The sequence below is a fragment of the Mesoplodon bidens genome (assembly GCF_964165515.1).
Source record: "Mesoplodon bidens genome assembly, chromosome: 2".
Taxonomy (NCBI): domain Eukaryota; kingdom Metazoa; phylum Chordata; class Mammalia; order Artiodactyla; family Ziphiidae; genus Mesoplodon; species Mesoplodon bidens.
The window spans coordinates 72,799,670-72,822,536 of record NC_138177.1 but is presented as its reverse complement, the minus strand read 5'-3'; the positions used below and the strand labels follow the sequence as shown (position 1 = coordinate 72,822,536).

Genomic DNA, 22,867 nt, shown 5'->3' with positions numbered 1-22,867 from the left:
ATACCTCGCTTTCTCTGTCCATGGAGCTATCCTACTCAAAACAAAACTGGGGGTTAAGGTTCAGTGGTTTAAGTTTACAATTAACCCTTCTCGCCTCTAGACACCTGGAATACAGGACCAAGGAAATGGAGAATTCATAAAATTCCAGAAAGAGGAATCACTGGGTTACAAATAGTGCAGTTTCCCGAATAAAGCTAAGGCAGTCTTGGACTCAATCCACAGTAATTATTCATATCTGTATAATACTCTGCTTACAAAATGCTTTCACCTATGTTATCAAAGGTGATTTTTTTTTAATCTTCACAATAAATCCTATGGGACAATGGTATTATTATACCTTCCAATTTACACAGGACAAATTTTTGGCTCAGCTGGGTAAGTGATTTCACAAAGATACACAGCTATCAGAAGGAATCAGGTATCCTGACTCCAGCTTCTAATGCATTAATCCAGTGTCCAGGAAGGTGCCTGGGGCATAGTCGATGTCCAATAAATTCAATACATGTGTTTTGAATGAATGAGTAACTCCTAGAACTGTTCTTTCCTCTTTTCTACAAGGACAGAACGTCAAAGCTGAAAAAATACATTCAACTTTCTCACTTTACAGGTGAACCATCAACAAATATTTATGCATTTAAATAATTTATTTGACCTGATTCTGTCTGTAAACAGAATCCGACAGGATGAAAGTATCCACAGCCAAAAATGATGAGCTTGATGTAATCATGGAGATAACCGCCAGTAGTCTGACTCTTACGTGAATCATTCTAACTCTTCCAAATGTCAAGGAACTCTCTAGAAGCTTGGAGTTTCACTTGTGTCCTGCTTTTGAAACTACAGAATACACAGATCTGTTGGTTTGCTCGCTGGCTCTCTCTCTCTCTCTCTCTCTCTCACTCACTCACTTCCCTAAGCAGTTCTAAGCACTTGAAGCTTTTGGAAGAGAAATATCCAACACTGATTAACTTTAGCACTGTTTTTTAGTCTTTTTTAAAAACAGCTTCAATTTACACATCACAGAATCCATCCGTTTTACTTATACAATTAAATTATTTTCAGTAAATTTTCAGAGTTGTGAAACCAACACCAGGTTTGGTCTTTAATCAGAGCTTCTGAAGTTTAAGAAAGTTTCCATAATAATCTTTAGTGGTCTCAGAAACGCATAACAATAAAGGCAACTAATACTGAAATGCAGGCAATATAGAATTTTATTTTTCCAAAATCCTGCCAGAACATTCTGCTGCTATATTAAGCCCAGGGAACCGGAATCACAAGATCTAGGGGATCTCATACGATAAAGTACCTACACTTGTCCTTAGGCCTCGGGGTTTTCGCCTTACAGACCCACGGCCCATCAGTAGGCGGGGTCTCATTCTCTGGAAATCTTGGCGATGGGAGGGGTGCCCTCCCAGAGATCTTCCGGAAAAGGGCGGGGCTTGCCTTCCGGAACTTTTCGGACAGAGGCGGAGTCTTCTGCCGACGGCCGTTCGGAGGAAGGCGGGGCCTACCTCGCATCAGGACCAGTCTGGCTGCACCTGCTTCCTTAGCTCAGAGCATCCCTGGAGCATCTTAAGAGGCGACCGCAGCTGGCAACCAGAGACCAGTTGCAGGAGGCGTCCGCCAGATACCTTCCCCTTCTCCTGACCTAGCGCTCTGCAGCGGCGGCCTCCGTACTGACCGGAGGTCCCAGAGTTGTCTGACCATTGCAAAAGCATTTATAGCAATAGCCTCTGATTACGACATGGCTGAGATCACCAATATCCGACCTAGCTTTGGTAAGTAGAATCTGGCAAACTAAGCCTGGGGTAGGCGAAACCATTGCAAAGCCAAGGGAGCCCAGTAGCTGGGCAGAGCGTGAAGCCCAGACCAGGGCCTTCAAGTGCCAGCCCCTCTAGAATCAGGCCTGTGGTGGTGGGTAGAATCGGGCCTACGGTGGTGGGTAGCAGGCAGTGTACACCCGAACTTAAGCTATGGACTGCACGGGCTGTGAAGGCCAGAGCCACACCGAGGGTGGGGAGGCCCAGGATGCTAAAACCTTGTATGGTGCGCTGTCAGCACTGCTGGAGGTGAGAAGCAGAGAGCTTGAGGAGGATGTGAACCCCTCCTTCTGGGGGAGGAGAGGTGAGGTAGGCCGAGCCCTCCCCCTTGGGGCACGCAGGGCGGTGCCCCTTCCTCCCCCTCCCACTCTTCAGGCCTGCGGGGGAGGGAGGTGGCAAGGGAGATGGGGCATCAAGATGGCAGCTTGGGGGCTGTGGGCTGTGTGGCTGGCAGCCAGGGGAGGCGGCGGCCTCTGGGGAAAGAGGGGTGCGGGGGTGGGGAGCAAAAAGGAAGCCACTCCTTAAGCCGGTCAGCTGGATGCTGGGGCTAGGAGGAAACGGGAGCCCTGCAATTTCTATTCTGCATCGTAATGATGGGATCCGTCCGTAGCTACCAAATGGCGCTTGGCGCTGCTGGGCTGGGGGATGACGTGATGTCTATTTCTGGGCCTCCTAGCAGCGCCTAGGCTCTTCTTCCCAGGCCTTTGTTCCCTGTTTCCCTAGGCTGGCTTTTCAAAAAGGGGGACTCACCCGCGCTGGTGCTGGCGGGGGCCCGATCCAGGCCGGAGGGGGAGGGGCGAAAAAGGCCGAGCCCGGGGAGGCCGCTTTGTGTACCAGAGAAAGCATTACGTCATCTCGGAGCTGCTGGTCCCCGACCCAACCCTACGGGCTCCAAGATCAGTTACACTCCCTGGAGCAGAGTGGGGTAGAAAATAGGGAAGCAGATGGGAAAGAAAAGCTCGAGAAGCAAGTTTTTCCTCTGGGGGATTCCTCCAAAATGTGCTAGGGTAGCAAACTTCCTGTGCTATGCTTTCCTGGCCCCAAAATAAAAAAGAATTGCCCTGTTTCTCCCTCAGTTCTATCCCGGTTTGTATGGGAGAAGCCAGTGAGAGTTGCTGTCAGCCTAGGGTTCCTCCTTTTCCCTTTAAGAGATTCTATCCCTCAGACAATCCAGAAGGTTTGAGCATCCAGACTCCAATATTTAGGGTGGGGCCACAATCCAACTAGGAAATGGCTTTTCTCGCTCCCAAATAAAAGGTTTATGGAAATGAACAGAACCCAGTGTGCTCTATCCCCTCAGTGCCAGGAAGAAGACATCAGATCAGAGAAAGTATACGGACAACAGATCACACCCATTTACTACTTGTTTGCACTGATTCCCTAAGGCTAAATCTTGATTATATTTCTTTCTTCCACTTCACCTTCTGCATTTTTATTCTTTGAGCCCTAAATTTCCAAAATAGATGTCCCTTTTGTCATCACATGAGCACCTCATGATTTTTCTTCTTGCTCTTTCATTTTCTTCTTATGCCTTCTTTCCAACATATTCTTTTCTTTTAATTGCAGTTCCAGAGTCCTTGGAAAGTTAGATGCTGTAGAGCATAATACACTGATCTCATTTAGAAAGAATGTTAGTGGAAAAAGAAATTATCAGGCCCTTACATACTACATTTTATTTAATCCTTACAAATATCCTCAAGTGTATTCATTATTATATATATATATCTGCTAGATGAGGAAACTGAGGCTAAGGGAGATAAAATAACTTGGCTAAAGTAAAACAAACTAGTTAGGGTAGTGCTAGGATTTAAACCAATTTCCAGTTGATGCCAAAGTTCATTCTCATTTTACTGTGTCATGCTGGCCTACTTGACAGGGAAAACCTATTTTAGCAAAGGAAGTGTCAATAAGCAGGGCTGGTCAGAGACTGAGACAATTGGACAAAGCCCAGATGTGTCTCGCAGATCTTTAAATCCACACAGAGGATCTCCTCTACAGAGAACTGCCACTTCTGACTTTTTCACATCTCATAGAGCACTTCATTTCAAACTCCCTAGCCCTTGAGAGATTCACCAAGCCAACACTCAATTATCCATGACCTTGGAGGACAAAAGGAGCAAGCAGCATGGGTCACTGCAATTTACTACTACTTGAAAACACTCACTTCAGCTTTTAGTTCCAACTTCCTTTTCCCACCAAGCTTTTGACTAAAGCTAGACAATATCTCTGATTTTTCTAGTTCACTGCCTTGGGGGTGGGGGGAGAGAGGCAGGGGTTAACAAATACTAAAATGAAGAAGAAAGTAGGACAAAAGTGGGAAACAAGGTGGAGGAGATAGCCCAGGTAATTCACAAGTGGATTCATCTATTTCTCTTTTTTTCCTTCTCTATCCTCCTGAAAGATGAGAATCCTTCTTCTCTTTTACCTGCTCCACCTCTATTTTCTAGCAATAAAAGTTGAGGCACTGTAAGCAGCAGTGGGGATCTCTCAAGATCACAGAGTAAATCTATGGTAGAGCCAAAAGGATCACTCAGATGTCTCCCATCCCAGGCCTTTAGACTCCCTTTCAAATCATTCTCAAAAATATACTTGTCTTGGTAGTTCCCTGCTTTTCTCTTCTCATAGAGACAATCAATCTTCAGTTTTACTAATCGGTAGCAAGCAATTTTCAGGAAGTCCCTCATGGGTGAATGGAGAGCCACTTTTTCAAATTGTGCCTATTCTGGTTGACAATTGAACCCAATCAATTGTTCAAGCAAATATTTACTGAGCTCCTGTTAGATGCAAGAGACTCAGGGATTCAAAGATGAACAGGGTGTTGTTTCTGCCCACTCTCAAGGTGCTTACAGCTAAGGCTACTCCCATTTTGTGAAACCTCTCCCTAACAGCTTTTATTTCACTTGATACTCTGAAAATAAATGCTGTTATTATTCAGTATGGCCATGGACACAGTCACCTTGGTTTACTTTGTTAAATGGCTTTACTCCTAATCTATATTAATATTTCAAAATGTAACCGCTTTTCTTACCTGGTCCCAACTTTCATAGAACCATGGAATGTTTGAGGTAGAAAGAATTTCAGAGACATTTATTCCAATCCTCATTAAAGAAATCTTTTTTAGAATATGCCTGACCAAGGTGATCCAATCTCTGAAAGTTTTCAAACGGAGATTCACTGCCTCCTGAAGCCATCTGGGCCACTGAGAGACAGTTCTACCAATAATTTGATTCTTTTCATTGAGTCAAAATCTGTCTTCCTGTAGCCTGTATGCGCTGATGTTAGACCTGCCCTCCAAAGTAAAATCACATCAGACCTTCTTCCAGCAAAATGCCTTAAATAATTGAAGAAAGTTATTATTCCCAGACCCCTCAGCTCCAGTTCCTTCAATTTCTCCTCACTTGATATGGTTTCCAGGCCCTCTACTATCCTGCTTATCCATAATGTAGAGACATTCTGGTGTCAGATAGACCAGGGTTTAAATCCCATAACTGCCATTTGCTACTATGTGGCCTAGTGTAGACCTGAGTCCCCAGCTTCCTCAGTTGTAAAGTGGGGATATTAATGGTACCTATTCAATGAGTTATTTGTTTTGGAGAGAAAAATCTCTAACATGATGCCTGGCAGGGATATCATAAAGGTACACAAAAAATAGCAATTTTTATTCTTGTCAGTACTAGATAGAATACTCCATATGTGTCGTGACCAGTGCAGATGAAATTATACTACCCCTCCTGTGATCTGGACATTGCACTGATAATGTAAGTTAGCATCAGCCTAATTATACTCCAAGCTTTTTGTCACCTAAACTGCTAAGTTATTTTTACTCACACTCATCAAGTAAGGTCTCCCATTGCCTACTGATATGTTTTGAAGGGCAAATAGAATTTTACATTTATCCCTGTTATGTGTAAAAATATTGACCTCATCCTGTTTTTCCAATCTGTGGAAGCTGTTTTTTATTTTTTATTGAGGTATAGTTGATTTACAATATTGTGTTAGGTTCTGATGTACAGAATAGTGATTTGATTATATATTTTCTATATAAAATAATATTCGTTTTCATATTCTTTTCCATTATGGTTTATTACAGGATACTGAATATAGTTTCCTGTGCTATATAGTAGAATCTTGTTGTTTATCTCTTTTACGTATAGTAGCTTGTATCTGCTAATCCCAAACTCCTAAAGTGGAAGCTGTTTTGAATTGACTAATTCATTTGTTCACTGAACACTTACTATGTGCCACATGGTTCTAGGACCTGGGAATATAGCAGTGAACAAAACAGTCACTATTCTTGTTACACTTACCTGGTGAGGGAAGACAGACAAATATATGTCAGGGGTAATAAGTGCTATGAAGAAAAATAAAGCAGGGTAAACGGGATATCATCTTACATATCTGGAATATGCTAGAATCACATTTATTTCCTTATTTCCCCTGCCCTATCCAAGACTTACCCTAATGAGTAGTATGGATAACTATAGGCCTTATCTAGATCTTTAAGGCCTAAACCCAATTTGGCTTCAATGAACTTAAGGGGGAGGAAATCCCCAAACCTAATTGTCTAAGTCAGGGGCCCAATTTGTGCAGGAAAAGACAAGACTAGAGGAGGGGAAGGAAAAAAATCTGTTTCTGTTTAGTTATTTGTTTACTTAACAAATATATATTAAGTACCTGTTAGGTGTTTTTAGTGCTGGGGATACAGAGATGAGCTAAACAGACAAAATCCTTGTCCTTATGAAACTTACATTCTAGTGAAGACAGACAATAAATAGTAAAATTATATGTGTGTGTCTATATATATTCTTATGTGTATGTGTGTGCCTGTGTATGTTTGTGTGTGTATGTGTATGTGTGTGTGAGAGAGAAAAGCATGACAAGACATGTAGAGAAAATTAAGCAGGGCCAGGAATTGTGGATCTCAGGGGTGGAAAAGTTTACACTTTTAAATAGGGTGGTCAGGGAAAACCTTACTAAGAAGGTGACAAGGTCTGACATTTTCCACAGCCCCTATTTCTCCCTATTTAAAATACTTGTATTTCATACTAAAAGATTTTATTATTTTATCTTAAAACACAAGTATTTTAATTTAATTATTTTATTTATTTTCTTTTATTTCATTATTTTATCTTAAAATACAAGTATGTTAAATACCTGGGAGCTGAAATTTGAAACATATTTCAAGTACTTAGACGCAGAGTTCTTCTACTTCTTACCACCAACCTACTTTTATCACCCTTGGGCACACTACCAAAACCATCCAAAATCAACCCCACATCCTTCTACCCTACCTGTCAGTCAGTCAGTCCACACAAGCCCACTGTTGCAAACCCTGTGCTGGATGCTGTGGAATATCCTCCTGAAACCAGACACAGTTCATACCCTTGTGTAACAGTTGAGGTGAATGGGTTCTCACGTAAAAAGGTGACCTATAACACCTTAGTCGACCTATAGCCGACCTATAGGGTGGCTTTATGTGAAACACAAATCAATATGAGCAAACCATAAGTGCTGAGGGAAGGCCAAGAAAAGAACAGGCCGTCAGGTGGGGCACTTCAGGGGAGGCTTTCTAGAGAAGATAAGTATTTCATCCATGTTTGGTGGAAAGGAAGAGCCATGGACTGGTTGGAGAGGATGGGTGAGGGAATCTCCAAGAGAGGGGAGAAGTTCATAAGCCCAGATGAGCAAGTTTTGCTTTGGAGGCTAGGTTACAGATTAGCTTGGCTCCAGCCAGAAGCACTAAGCAGGGGTTCTCTGGGCAGGGGTTGAGGTCCACCTGCCTTGACACGTCTCTGGTCTCCACCTTCAGATGTGTCACCAGTGGTCGCTGGCCTCATCGGGGCCTCTGTGCTGGTGGTATGTGTCTCGGTGACCGTCTTTGTCTGGACATGCTGCCACCAGCAGGCAGAGAAGAAGCACAAGAACCCACCATACAAGTTTATTCATATGCTCAAAGGCATCAGCATATACCCAGAGACCCTCAGCAACAAGAAGAAAATCATCAAAGTGCGGAGAGACAAAGATGGCCATGCGAGGGAAGGTGGACGTGGGAACCTGTTGGTGGACGCAGCAGAGGCTGGCCTGCTGGGCCAAGACAAGGGTCCTAGCTCTGGATCCTGTATAGACCAATTACCCATCAAAGTGGACTATGGGGAAGAACTGAGGAGCCCCATTGCGAGCCTGACCCCCGGGGAGAGCAAAACCACTTCTCCATCATCTCCAGAGGAGGATGTCATGCTAGGATCCCTCACCTTCTCAGTGGACTATAACTTCCCAAAAAAAGCCCTGGTGGTGACAATCCAGGAGGCTCATGGGCTGCCAGTGATGGATGACCAAACCCAGGGCTCTGACCCCTACATCAAAATGACCATCCTTCCTGACAAGCGGCATCGGGTGAAGACCAGAGTGCTGCGGAAGACCCTGGACCCTGTGTTTGACGAGACCTTCACCTTCTATGGCATCCCATACAGCCAGCTTCAGGACCTGGTACTGCACTTCCTCGTCCTCAGCTTTGACCGCTTCTCCCGGGATGACGTCATTGGGGAGGTCATGGTGCCGTTGGCTGGAGTAGACCCCAGCACAGGCAAGGTACAGCTGACCAGGGACATCATCAAAAGGAACATCCAGGTGAGGAGGAAGAGTGTGTTGGGGAGGGATGGTAGGTTGGGCGAGAGAAGGGGACAAGTGGGAGGGGAGGGAGGAGATGGATGGCAAAGAGGGGCTGTAGAAAGGAAGCTCTTGGCTGTCAAGGATAAGCAGTGGTCAAAGTAAGACAGAGAACCTGGCAGGTTAGGTCTCCTCCAAGAAGCAACTTCACGAGGAGAGAAGGGCAGGTAGCTTCTGAAATTTCACTTAGCGGTTGGCATCCTGATGCTGCAACCAGCTTGCTTGGAGCAGGCTGGCTCACCAGTCACAGACCCATTACTTCAGGGATAAGGGGGCTAACTTCTAATCCAAAATGTGTGATCTTCCTCAAGTGAACTTATTTCTCACAGCTGAGAAGCTGTGAAATCAGTAATTTTCCCTTCAGCTTCCCTTTCCCAACCCAAATCTAGAGATGTAAGTAGTATCATCTGTATGACTTTTAACCATTTTATAAATGAAACTTAACTGCGTCACCCTTTGGGCCCCTTACCCAGGCCCAAACCTTTGCCACAGATACTCCTCTCACCGTTTCTCCTCTCCTCCTTGTTTGCATTAGAAGGGGGATGAGAGCCCTCCATCCTGCCTCCTCTCCACTGGGCCAGCATTGGCTCTTGAGTTATTTCAGGGATGCAAGAACTGTAACCCCCAGCCCCACTAGTTCATTTCCTCCTCAATCTGGGAGGCAGTGTAGCTCTGTGGTTCAGCACGAGTTCTCTTGATTCAGACTGCCTGGCTTCACCTTCCAGCTCACCACTTTCCAGCTGTGTGATGTGGGTAAGTTACTTAACTCTTCTAAGCTTCTATTTCCCCATCTGTAAAATGGAGCTGATAATATTGTCTTCCTTATGGGTTATGAGGATCCAATGAGATAATATACCTGGCATACCATTGCCCTTATGGAGCTTTTACTTTAGTGGAGGAGAAATACAAAAAAATCTTGGCAATTATCACATAGTGAGTAGGGTAGGTGCTATGAAAGAAGTTGTTGAAATTTTACACTTAGAGTTTCATTCCTTTTTCAGGATTTACCATAAGGAGTTAATAGCAAGGACTTTGAAGTCAGACCTGAGTTTGAATCTAAATCGCACCCGTTAAGTGACCTTGGGCAAGCTGCTTAAATTCTCTAAGTCTCAGTTTCTTACAGGAATTAAGATGATGAATTTACATAATCCCTAGCCCATAGTAAACCTTCAATAAATGGGAACCATGATTATTATTACTATTATTATTTCTATTATTAATAAAGTTTGATCCCTGGGAGAGATATATGACTTGTAGGTATTTATATTTTGTTTTGACAAAGTGAAGGAAGACAAGGGAGGCCTGGATCAGTGGAGAAGAGGATAGACGTTTCAGAAAGGATATCAGGGCCACTAAAATCAACTGCACTTTTCCCAGAAAGAACTCTGCCTGTAAATGCCTTACTGGTCTCTTACTGCCTTCTTCAGCTGCCATCCCACGCCAGACTCAGTGGGGAGGCAGGAGGCTCAGGACTGGAAGGAGGCTTCCAGGCCAGTAGAGCTGAGTGTGCTCCCAAGAACAAGGTTTGGCCACTGCTGAAGGGCACTGTGCAGTGCCAGGCTGGGGAGGGGAGGGGAGGCAGGAAGTGGCTCCCCCTGGACGTGTGTTCTTACCCCCTCTGCTGTGTAGGCGCCTGTCCCACTGCAGCCAGCCCAGCCATGCTATTGCCCAGAGAACCACTGTTGCCACATGGTCCACTCAGCTCTACCTCACAGGGGCCGGGGGAGTCCAAACATTTCAAAGACCATTAGAGGCATTTGGTCAGGGCATAAACACTGGTCTGTTGCCAGGATACAATGAGACATCCCCGAGTCCAAGACAGCAAGAGTTCTTGTATCCTCTGAGGTTGGAGTCAGAAGGCCTGGACAGAAGCTGCAGTAGTGACCTGTCTCATCCCCCTGCGTCCCTTCCCCTCTCCTTCCATTTCTTTTCCTCCAGATTCTGCCAAGCCGCTCCCCTGATTCCTGACTCCCCTTTATAGCAGCTCCAGTGCTCCACTCCCTGCCTTCATCTAGCTCTCCTCGCAGGGTGGTTCTTTCCCAGCACAGCCTTCCCTGGAGGACCAGCCTGGTAAATCCACCAACTAGCTGGACTCCTTCAGACAGCTCATGCAGTCACAGCCCACGGCTGACTGTGGAGGATGGCTCTGTACCAAGCTGCAGCTGGGAAGACACTGGCAAGGAAAGGGACTGATTTCGGCTGGGAACAAAACAGCCTCAAATCCAGGACACTGGGCAGGGAGCACAGACAATGGCATTTGCTAAACTGCCAGGGGCTCTTGGGGAGAGCCAAGCTTCTCTCCACTTTATTAACACCCTTCAGGAGGGATAAGCCAGGGCTGGGATCCTGAGCAACACATCCCCTGGAAGAGGCTCCAGACAGGACACCCAGAGCCCCTGCAGCACCACCCCAGAGCCTTGCAGCCTCCCAGGTGTCCTAAGCCTGTTTTCCCCAACCAGTGCCAGTGGGCAGAGCTGTGTTCCATCCTGGGTCGTGGCTGTCATCTCTCTAGTCACTCAGTCTAGTCAATCAGTCCCCCTGATTCCCCAGCAGTACAGCCTCCAAATGTCTACCCTAAACCCTCCCTACTGTAGCCAAGAATCTGCCCTTTCTGGATCTCCCCATGGCTCATCAGTTAGAGCTGCTTTGGACTATTCCACACTGTCTGTAAAGAGCTCTTTCTGGTCTGGGTAAGGTACCCCCTTATAATAATGGAGCCAAATGCTCCTGGGTGGAGACTGGTGAGAACTGCATTTCTCTAGACAACCACCCACCCCTAACTGCATTTCCTGACCTTTAGCAGAAAATTCAGCTCTTGTCCTTTCCGTTATTACAGTGCAGTCCAGTTGAAGAAGCCCTGGACTGGTCATGATTTCTGATTCTGTCCATTTCACTGACTAATTCTGGGCAAGCAGTTACCTACTCTGGGCCTCAGTCTCCCTCTAGGCTGGATCATGAAGGCTAATGGAGTGACTCTGTGAGAGTACTCAGCTCTTAGGAATATACAGAAAGATATAAGAAGCATTAAAAATTAACACTCAATTATTAATGAAAGAAGTTCACAGTATAAACTCTATAATGCCCAAAACTCTCTGAGTTGGACTTTGGAACTGGATTTTTTTTTTTAGTGGCAGCTTTTTTTTTTTTCCTAGTATTTTATTCAGATAGAAATAAAAGTGAATTTACATTCCCATAATACATCCCCCACAAGGAGAAGGGAGGTGGTTCAGCGAGGGCTGGGGTTAAAGAAGAGACAGTGGGAAAGAGGTGATTTACAAGGTGGATAATAGAGAGTTTTTAGACTCCTAATTTCTTCAGGTCATTGTTTCCCAAACCATTTCCTGTCTTTCTACTACCAGATTGGTGTTCGTGACCTGGGACAATGGTCATGGGAATGATAGGATTCTTAGAATCTCAGATTTACAAGAGACCATGGAGTTCATCCAGTCTAGTCAAAAGGGACTGAAAAGAGAGAAAGAAAAAGGAATGTCAGTTATCCAGGAACAATAAAGAAAATTGCTATGTAAAATAAGTAAATAAATAAAACCACATACACAAAAAAGAAAGATGCTATATTTGTGTATTGGGGAGAAGACAAGGAGGGATGTGATTGAATGTTGAGGTTTTTGTTTCTTTTGTTTTCTCATGACTGTGATTTATGTGGAGGTAGCCCTGAGAACTTCTAGCCCCAGTAAAGGTTTATTGAGCACGCATGAGTCCTCCTCTTTGCAAAGATGCTGTGGCTAGAAAAATCACTGTGGGCGGGGCCCTGCTAATTATAAGAAATAGACTTATCCCTCGCCTAAGTATTTCCTTCAGCTGAACGTCTTCTTTAGGACCCCTGCTCTTGTTCCTCTTTTCCACGGAGTGAGAAAGGATCCCGCTCTCTGAGAGCAAAGCCTCCCAGCTCTGTCAGGCATGGATAAAACCCTTTCTCCCCCTTGTCCTTCTGCTTGCCTGCCCCCCAACAGGGTCTTTACCTCACTAGGCCAAGGGGCTGGGAAACAGAGTCCGCTCCCAGCCCTTGACAAAGAGCCCTTGACAAAGAATCATTGACAATGCCGCTTGGAATGGGAATTGGGTGGAAAGAGAAGGGGAGGGGGGAGGGGGAGACTTGAAACTCCGGCCTTCAATGCAGAATGGAATGGCATTCAGGTGGTGTTGTGGCTGCAGACTTGGGCATCACAAAGGGGCAGCTGAATGGGGATGGGCGTTCTGCCCATGTAAAATGGCCAAACATGAAGGGGGGGTGGGAATCAGATGGAGAACAGTTGTCTGAGGAGTGATGTTAGGGGAGGAAATTATTGTGAAGGTAACCAGAAATTGTCCACCTTCCCAACGAACTAAGGAAGGGGCACGGGATTTAAATTAGGATGATTTTGTTACAATGGATGATTTAGGAAACAGTTTTTTTTTTTGAAACAGAGTTTTAAATAAATAACCAGAAAACCTAAGTATAATCTTGTAATCAATGTTATTTTTGCAAATAAAACTTTTTTTTTTTTTTTTCCGGTACGCGGGCCTCTCACCGCTGTGGCCTCTACCGTTGCGGAGCACAGGCTCCGGACGCGCAGGCTCAGCGGCCATGGCTCACGGGCCCAGCCGCTCCGCGGCATGTGGGATCTCCCCGGACCAGGGCACGAACCCGTGTCTCCTGCATCGACAGGCGGACTCTCAACCACTGCGCCACCAGGGAAGCCCAAAACTCTTTTTTTTTTTTTTTAATATTTTATTTATGTATTTTGGCTGCACAGGGTCTTACTTGGGGCATGCAGTATCTTTTAGGTGCAGCATGCAGGCTTTTAGTTGTGGCATGTATGTGGGGTGTAGTCCCCGACCAGGGATTGAACCCTGGCCCCCTGCACTGGGAGCACGGAGTCCTACCCACTGGACCACCAGGGAAGTCCCCAAGATTGCATATTTAATATTTAGATACCAATATTCAAGGATGGCCCCAGAGATAGATATCAAAACTCATTAACATTTCATTATTCATGGAAATGGAGGGGAGCAGTGGCCCAAATAATCCAGAAGTTCTTTCTAGATCAGCACTATCCGCTGGATGCTATGATGGTGGAAATGTTCCATATCTGCACTGTCCAGTATGGTAGCCACTGGCCACATGTGGATACTGAGCACTTGAAATATGGCCAGCGTGATTGAGAAACTAAAATTTTAATTTTATTTCATTTTAATGAATTAAAATTTAAATAGACACATGTAGCTAGCGGCTACTCTATTGGGCAGGCCAGTTCTGAATGTTTTAGAAGGCATTTAATTTTCTTTTTCATGAGGGTTTACTCTCCTGATGACATTTGGCTGTGGCTGATAGTAAAAATGAGTTTACCTTCTCTGATTGCATTCTGACTCGTCAAAAGGAAGCAGCCCAGAAGTATACTGGCTGGCAAGGGAAACCAGCCTGTGATTTTACACTGGCTGAGGGTACTTCCCGTGGATGAATCAAGAGCTGGCTATATGTTGGGGTAAGGAAAAGATGTGGGGCTTCAGTCTAGCAGAGAATACCATGAACATCTTTTTTAAAGTCTATTTTCTTTTGTACTTCAATTTCAAAAGCTAATGGCTAAGTTTAAAGTTCAGTCACATCCAGTACCCTACGAGAGACATTTCCTTATGGTCCTGGTATGAAATATAGCCTCAAGAACTTTTTTAAGCCAAATGGAAATATTATCACAGTTCATTCCTCGAGCTGACTTAAGACATAATCAAAGCATCAACTATTAGGGTTTTTCGCTTGTTTTTCACTGATGAGCTAATTAACTTATTCACTGATGTTATTCTTTACTGCACCAGCCACACCTGAGCAGGTAGTGCACTAGCCCATGAGCTTCTGGAGGGTGGGGGTCTTCTTTGTGCATCATTTCAGCCCTAGCTGCTAGCAGAGTGTCTGGCGCTTAGTGAGTGCACAGCAAGTCATTTTGGTGTGTATGTGGCGTATGTAAGGCTGGTGGTCAGTTTGGTCTATTTTTGCTCAATCTAAGAATTCCTCAAGTAGGTGGCATTCCTTTGGGGCTATGAAGAATACAAGGAATAGGATTTGATAGTGGAGGGATGATTTGGTCTCGAAATTTTTTTTTTGTCTCAAATTTAACTTATTATGTCCTAAAGTCCTCCTATCCCACCTCCTTTTGTTTTCTTTATCCCAGCCTCATCCCTACTTCCTAAGCTAGAAACACAAGAAATAGTCCTCCATCTCTTCCCTCGCCCCTATTTTTTCATCCAGTTAGCTGCCCCAACCCAGAAAATACTGACAATTCTTCCTGAGACATATCCTACCCCAGGTCCATCTCTTCTGCCACAGCCCTGGTTCCAGGCCTCATCATTTCTTCCCTAGCCTGTTGCAGCAGCCTCTTAACAGAGCTTTCTGACTTTGGTCTTTCTCTACTTTAGTTCCTTCTCCAGCTTTCACTCGAATAGTATTATTATTAATATACTAACAACAACAATAACTGTCGCACCTATGCCTACAGACCTCCTCTTGCCTGGGTGCTGCGGCTGGCTCTGCTGTTTGGTTAGCTCACCCCCACTGCCCTTCACCTTCGCCTGGCCCACCTCTCTGGGTTCCTGGCCCGTCCCTCCTGCCAGCACCCCAACATCAGGCACACTCTCGCCTCTCAGCATTCTCTGAACACAGCCTACCCTTTCAGCACCCAAAGACTTTGTACCGGCCATTCTGCCGCCCTGACCCACGGGATCTTCTCTCTGCCCATTGCCTGTGTCTCTTACTCACCCACCATCAACTCAGCCCAGACGTCAGCTGGCAAAGCCTCCACCTGAATCTCTCAGCAGCACTGAGGATTTTTATTTTTGGCTGCGCCGTATGGCTTGTAGGATGTTAGTTCCCTGACCAGGGACTGAACCCAGGCCCTCAGCAGTGAGAGTGCAGACCTACCCACTGGACCGCCAGGGAATTTCCAGGCTTCTCACTTTTCTGACAAGTAAACATGTTTGTTTACATCTCTGTCTCTTCTAGTGTGTGATAAGCTCCTTGGGAGCAAGAACTGAGTCCTATCAGTTCTGAATCCCTGGCACCTGGCATGTAATTAGTATCCAAATGTTTTTTTTAATATATATATAAATTTATTTATTTGTTTTTGGCTGCGTTGGGTCTTCATTGCTGCGCGCGGGCTTTCTCTAGTTGCAGCGAGGGGGGCTACTCTTCGTTGCAGCGTGCAGGCTTCTCATTGCGGTGGCTTCTCTTGTGGCAGAGCACGGGCTCTAGGCGCGTGAGCTTCAATAATTGTGACACGTGGGCTCAGTAGTTGTGGCTCACGGGCTCTAGAGCGCAGGCTCAGTAGTTGTGGCACACGGGCTTAATTGCTCCGTGGCATGTGGGATCTTCCCAGACCAGGGATCGAACCCGTGTCCCCTACATTGGCAGGCAGATTCTTAACCACTGTGCCACCAGGGAAGTCCTCCAAATATTATTTAAAATGTTCTTGGAGGACTAGAGGTTTTTTTTTTTTCAAGCTCAAAATAGAACCTAGCATAAAATTTCAAAGTGGGGAAACAAAGTTGTGGGCATCCGAGGTGGCTGGAGAAGACACTCTGAAGGTCATACACTGGGGCAGGTGGAGAGCAGGTGTGGATATTTACCTTGTGAAATGGAGGCACAGGCTTCAGAAAGTTCAGGGACTTGCCCAGGGCCAGCTGGTGAGTAATTGGCCAAGTTACTCAAACTCAAGTTTCCTGTCTCCCACTATACAGTCTTCAAAACATTTTTTATGGCAAGAACCGTATGAGGAACTTCCATGGAGGTGCAGTGGTTAAGAATCCACCTGCCAGTGCAGGGGACATGGGTTCTATCCCTGGTCCGGGAAGATCCCACATGCCATGGAGCAACTAAGCCCGTGTGCCACAACTACTGAGCCTGCGTTCTAGAGCCTGTGCACCACAACTACTGAGCCTGTGCTCTAGAGCCCACGAGCCACAACTACTGAAGCCCGTGCGCCTAGAGCCCGTGCTCTGCCACAAGAGAAGCCACCGCAATGAGAAGCCCGCACACCGTAATGAAGAGTAGCTCCCGCTCGCTGCAACTAGAGAAAGCCTGTGCACAGCAGCAAAGACCCAACACAGCCAAAAATTAAAATAAATTTATTTTTTTAAAAAAATTTAAAAAAAAGAACTGAATGAGAGAATAGGAGAGAATGCACATCTCTGGTACACACTGTGTGCCAGGCACTGTGGTGTTTTACAATTCTAAATTATCGAATCCTCTTACTAATCCTGGGAAGTTGGGACTATTTTTATCTCCATTTTACAGATGAGGAAGTGGAAGTAGCTTGTCCCAGGTCAGACAGATGAGAAGTAGAGGCAGGATTTGAATCCAGGCCTGTCTGGCTTCAGAGTCTGCGCTCCTAAATACTAGGCTATGCTGTCTCTCCCTGCAAATGATTTTATTTAGTATCAGGATTATGATGAGAACATTTCCTTTTTCCTCCACATGCTTTCTGTGCTGTGGCCTGCTCCCTCTGCTGGGACTCTCACCTGCTCTTCTTCTCCCCAGAAGTGCATTAGCAGAGGGGAGCTCCAGGTGTCTCTCTCATATCAGCCTGTGGCACAAAGAATGACAGTGGTGGTCCTCAAAGCCAGACACTTGCCGAAGATGGATATCACCGGTCTCTCAGGTAGCAGCTATTTACTTCAACCTATTTATTTTTTCTCTTTTTTTTTTACATTTTTTTTTATTGGAGTATATTTGCTTTACAATGTTGTGTTAGTTTCTACTACACAGCAAAGTGAATCAGCTATACGTATACATATATCCCCTCTTTTTTTGGATTTCCTTCCCATTTAGGTCACCACAGAGCACCGAGTAGAGTTCCCTGTGCTATACAGCAGGCCCCCATTAACTATCTACTTTATACATAGTATCAATAGTGTATATATGTCAATCCCAGTCTCCCAATTCATCCCCCTCCCTTCCCCCCTTGGTATCCATACATCTGTTCTCTATGTCTGTGTCTCTATTTCTGCTTTGCAAATAAGACCTAGACGTGTCTATACCAATTTTTTCAGATTCCACATATATGCGTTAATATACAATATTTGTTTTTCTCTTTCTGACCCACCCCACTCTGCATGACAGTCTCTAGGTCCATCCATGTCTCTACAGATGACCCAATTTCATTCCTTTTTATGGCTAACATTCCATTGTATATACGTACCACATCCTCTTCATCCATTCCTATTGATGGACATATAGGCTGTTTCCATGTCCTGGCTATTGTAAATAGTGCTGCAATGAACAGTGGGGTGCATGTGTCCCTTTGAATTATGGTTCTCTCAGGGTATATGCCCAGTAGTGGGACCGCTGGGTCACATGGTAGTTCTATTTTTAGTTTTCCAAGGAACCTCCATATTGTTCTCCATAGTGGCTGCATCAATTCACATTCCTACCAACAGTGCAAGAGGGTTCACTTTTCTCCACACCTTTCCAGCATTTATTGTTTGTAGATTTTGTGATGATGGCCATTCTGACCGGTGTGAGGTGATATCTCATTGTAGTTTTGATTTGCATTTCTCTGATAATTTGTGATGTTGAGCATTTTTTCATGTGTTTGTACTTCAACCTATTTCTACCTGTCTGTGCCCCGCCCACCACTGCCCCTTGCCTGTGACCCAGACACCCCCTCTCCACCTTTCAGGACCCCTGGCACCTCTCATTGTCCACCCATTCCTCTCTCTGTCTACATTCTCTTCCTGATGAATGTAGCTGGGAAGGTGCTTTGGGTAAGCAAATGGGGTCTCTACATTTGGCGAGGTATCCTCAGTGCTATGCATGCATGCTGGATGCTGTGCCCTTGCTCCAGGTGAGACTCGGCAAAAAGCCTGCAGGCTTTGTTAGTCCCTGTTCCCTTGAAAATGCTTCTTGGTGTCATGGGGTTTCTTTGGCCCTGACTCGAGGTGGCTGTTCTGTTCCATGCCTGCCTGGTTTCCTTGGCCCCTTGTCCAGGTGGGCAGACGTGTACACAGTCAGTGTACACTTAGTGTGCAATCACTAAAGACCACACGGGGTGGGGGATGGGACACCAAGGAGATGAACAGCAGAAGCCCCTCCTCCCCAACCAGAAGCCACCATTGTATAGGAGAGGACTGTGTCATAGGCCTGTCTCCCTTTTTCTGATCTCTTTGGGGGCCCCAGATCCTTATGTCAAGGTGAACGTCTACTACGGCAGAAAGCGCATTGCCAAGAAGAAAACCCATGTGAAGAAGTGCACTTTGAACCCAGTCTTCAATGAGTCTTTCATCTACGACATCCCCACTGACCTCCTGCCCGACATCAGCATCGAGTTCCTTGTCATCGACTTCGATCGCACCACCAAGAATGAGGTGGTGGGGAGGCTGATCCTGGGGGCGCACAGTGTCACAGTCAGCGGTGCTGAACACTGGAGAGAGGTCTGCGAGAGCCCCCGCAAGCCTGTGGCCAAGTGGCACAGTCTGAGCGAGTACTAATCCTCTTCTCCTTGCCTCTAACCCCAGGGCCGGGCTGGGCAGGGACGTGGCGGGGAGAGAGATAAACAGAGAGAAGCGGACTCAAAACCTCATTTTAGCTGTAGAAGAAAATTTCTTACGAAACAAACCCCACAAAGAACACCCCACATGACCACAGCTGCAGATCAGTTCTTAGCGATGATGATTTTTCTCCTTTGCAAGGCACTAGGAAATCCCTTTTTTTTTTTTTTTATGGGGGAAAAAACGAGAGGGAAAGACCTCTACAAGTCTATATATAAAAATGTAACCTTATACTTGCATGTCTAATACAAACTGAAGAAATTAGCCTAACTGCCAACATCAAGGTACAGATTTTAATCCATGAAAATTGTGTTTTGTGCCGAATTGTATTTGCTAATTACCTGAAATTGGCCTCTTTTTATTGGGCTTCTCTAGAGAGTTATTTTCACTCCCCACCTCTGTGGAAGAATCTTTTGCTCTTGTAAAACCTCATGTTTTTATCATCCCCATCTTTTCTCCCTGTTACCTCTTACATTTCTGCTCTTTGACTGAGCGCAAGGTCCAGAGGTCTGTAGTAAGCCAAGAAACAAAGGTGGAATGGATAAGGCAGGGTTTGCAGGAGAAAGAGTACTTGAGAAATGAGGTATGTTTGTTATTAGCTCTCCTGCTATGAATGGGTAAAAGGCAGTCCTTGATTAATTTGTGATCAAGTACACGAAGACATCAGACTTTTTGGTAGAATTTGGGTTTACAAAACTAGATGACTTGTCTAAAAAGAGCTTTGGCGGCTTCAAATTCAGCTACAGGATAGTACCAGTGAATACATCCAGCTGATCCCAAATGTAGGTATGAAGACAAGGAAAGGAAAATGAGATGACTGCCATCTCCCTTTGTAACTGTGTCTGGAAGGACAGCCATTTGTTGGTTGATGGTTTAGAAATCATCAGAGTTTTGAAGGATTAAACTGGCCTTTGTTTTTCCAGAAATGCTGAAGACTGAGCTTTAGAGTCTTCTCAAGTAGCTTAGATGAGGTTAGTTTTGCTTTATAAGGAAAAGGGACTTCAGAAATTATTCTTTCTCTTTAAATTTTTCAATCATGGCTCTTAAAAATAACTAAATGAGTAAAATGAGTACCTGTGACTAAATTAATAATAAAGATAACTTGGACTTTTTCAGAACATCCTTTCCCTGAAAACAAAGTGCTTAGTTCTTAGAACTTCTGAATCTCAAGATAAGATGAAGGTATGGGTAACCACAGAGTTCAATCCTCCTCTGCCAGTGGACAATAGAGGCTGAGAGAGATTCAGCATCTTGCTGGGATTAGAATTCACATCTCCTTATTCCTAGACCAGCCATGTCTCTTAGAGTTGAGACTTTTCAGATGGCAGAGACTTCACTGACAATAAGTAAGCCTGGATAGGCAGTAGATATTTTTGCCAGCCTGAAAAGGAACTCAAATAAGCAGCAGCTTGAACCAAGGCCTGAAAGATTAGCCAAGATTGAAATTCCACATTCATACAAGAACATCACTATCTGACTTGCTTCTGAGAAGGGAGTTGAAAAGCTGAGTCTCCGTGGAGAGAGTGGTGATGTTGCCTTTGACATTCCCTTAACTCTGTGGATTTAAAACCAATCTGTTCCCCGCCCACCCTCCATTCTTTTTTTTTTTTTTTAACCTGGATTCTTGACAATGCAGAGCAGCAGTTCTGAGCAGGCACAAAGCCCACTCTCTGTTCTTGTCCCTGTCATCCCACATCCCCCATAATCTGACTCACAATCTCATCATCAGTTGGGTTCACACCACCAGTCTCTATCCAACACTCCATGGAATGTAAATACTGTATCATACGTAGAAGAAAATAATTTTTGTTTTCTAAAAATGCATTTTGAGATAGTTTCATGTAAATCTGACAGGAGCACTCTGAAGCCCCATTAGGAAAAATTTTTAATGGTTCCTCTTCATCGCCTTAATGTCTAAAGATCAGAAATCGCTGAGCAACCGCTTTTGTTTCCTTCCCAGAAACAATGCAAAGCAACAGGTGGAGATAGTCTGGCCTTTGCCCTGCTGTGTGTGCCTCTGTAGCTCCTCCTGACATAAGTCTGGGAAAGCAGCTTCACCCAACTCCTCTCTTCCCCACCTCCTTGTAGCTTTATTCCTTGCATTCTTTGGGTCTACTGAGCAGTGGGTGGTGAGGTGGCAGGGAAGGAACCAGTAGTTCTGTAGCCTAGGAGCTGCCTCGGTGTCTTTCTCAGAAAAATGGCAAAGAGGCGGACAGTACAGGGTTCCTCCCTCCTACCTCAGGCCTGATCCATCGTGCCCTTGACTTTGCTCTCCCAAAGTGTCTTAGCTGGCTTTGGTTTTCACATTTGTTCCTCCCAGAGCTAACTGCTAAGGGTGGAGGAGGAATGCCTACTCCTAAGAGTCAGTTAAAAGACAAGAGAGTCACATTCTAGCTTTTGCACAAGGCACTCATGGTCAGGAATAGGTTAGGGAATGGTCACTTCTGATTTTCCAAGAGTCAGTCCTTCTCTGCTGATATCTTGATTCCTTTGGGAAGATAAGAGTTTTTGTTAATAACAAAAGTCCCTTTTATGAGTTAGTCCTTCCTTCAGTTCTTCTCAGTGGAGCACAGCCAAGATGTACATGTTTATGAGCAGTGCTCTGGATGTGAAAACAAATAGAACTGGCTCATGGGACAGGGGCGGCTTGCTCAGGAGAGGGAATAATGCAAGTCCTTTTTCTTGGAAGGCTTTTATTATGGCCACGATAGTGACATTGCCCTCACCGTGCTCCTTCTCCGATGTGGTCGTCTTTCTTTACCTTGTGTCTTCTCTTGTAAAAATGAAACTCAAAAATAAAATAAACGTGTCAAATTAAAAAAAAAAAAACGAAAAAGCTAACATGAATTGTGTGAAACTGCATAATGCTGTAACGCTAACCTACAATATGTAATGCTATCTTGTATGTTGAATTTGTTAATGCACCACACAAGTGCAGAATAAAGACTGATTCACATTAAATAGGCCCGGTGACATCAGCATGATTTTCTTGGAAGCTGGATGACTATGAATGATGTGAACATTCAGACTCCAATAGGATGTACTAGGGCATGTTCTCCAAAGCGTGGTCTTAGACCACCCAATTCAGAATCATCTGGGACACTTGTTTAAAAATGCAGATTCCAGGCTCCAGACCGAGAGTCCTTTTTCTAGTCCTTCTGTTTTCCTCTTAAAATGTAATATTTAAGATCATAACCACCAGAGAGAGAGAGGATGGCTTTTAGTGTTGAGAATTAGTCTGCCCCTTTAATTGGAAGTATTTCCAAAAGCTATGCTGAGACTGGCTGATTCTGTTCTCTTATTTATTCATTAGTCAGGAAATATTTTTTTTTTTTTTTTTAAATATTTATTTATTTATTTTTGGCTGTGTTGGGTCTTAGTTTCTGTGCGAGGGCTTTCTCTAGTTGTGGCAAGCGGGGGCCACTCTTCATCGCGGTGCGCGGGCCTCTCACTATCGTGGCCTCTCTTGTTGCGGAGCACAGGCTCCAGACGCGCAGGCTCAGTACTTGTGGCTCACGGGCTTAGTTGCTCCGCGGCATGTGGGATCTTCCCAGACCAGGGCTCGAACCCGTGTCCCCTGCATTGGCAGGCAGATTCTCAACCACTGCGCCACCAGGGAAGCCCCAGGAAATATTTTTTAATCGAGTCTCTATCATATGCCAGGTACTGGGGATACAAGACATTGATGAGCAAGAGTCTTGCATTTGAGGAGCTTAGAAGAAGACAAGCATTAATCAATTAATCACACTAATAAATATTTAATCACACTGAGAAATGCCCTGAAAGAAAAGGAACGCTGTGTGTACACGCAAGTAGTAGAGAGAAAGAAAGCAAGAGAAAAGCTTTAAAAC

The 22,867-nt window shown here is 45.0% G+C and overlaps 2 protein-coding genes across 4 annotated transcripts in view; one reads left to right on the top strand and one right to left on the bottom strand.

The window, feature by feature from the left end:
* LOC308607496 (GON-4-like protein) overlaps positions 1-2,589 on the bottom strand; it is a 92,932-nt gene extending 90,343 nt beyond the window's left edge. Inside the window, exon 1 of the mRNA XM_081219452.1 lies at positions 2,568-2,589. The gene's annotated coding sequence lies outside the window, so the exon portion shown is untranslated. The remainder of the gene's footprint in view (positions 1-2,567) is intronic.
* SYT11 (synaptotagmin 11) lies at positions 1,524-21,935 on the top strand. Of its 3 annotated transcripts, none has more exons than XM_081219591.1 (4): positions 1,524-1,775; positions 7,627-8,444; positions 17,008-17,128; positions 18,646-21,935. In XM_081219591.1, exons 1-4 carry the CDS (start codon positions 1,742-1,744, stop codon positions 18,954-18,956), a joined length of 1,284 nt encoding a protein of 427 aa, XP_081075717.1. In that variant the 5' UTR covers positions 1,524-1,741; the 3' UTR covers positions 18,957-21,935. The 3 variants fall into 3 exon arrangements, with proteins under 3 accessions (XP_081075717.1, XP_081075716.1, XP_081075718.1); XM_081219590.1 differs by having other exon boundaries at positions 17,008-17,131; XM_081219592.1 differs by lacking the exon at positions 18,646-21,935 and adding an exon at positions 17,299-17,387.
* The last annotated feature ends 932 nt before the right edge of the window (positions 21,936-22,867 follow it).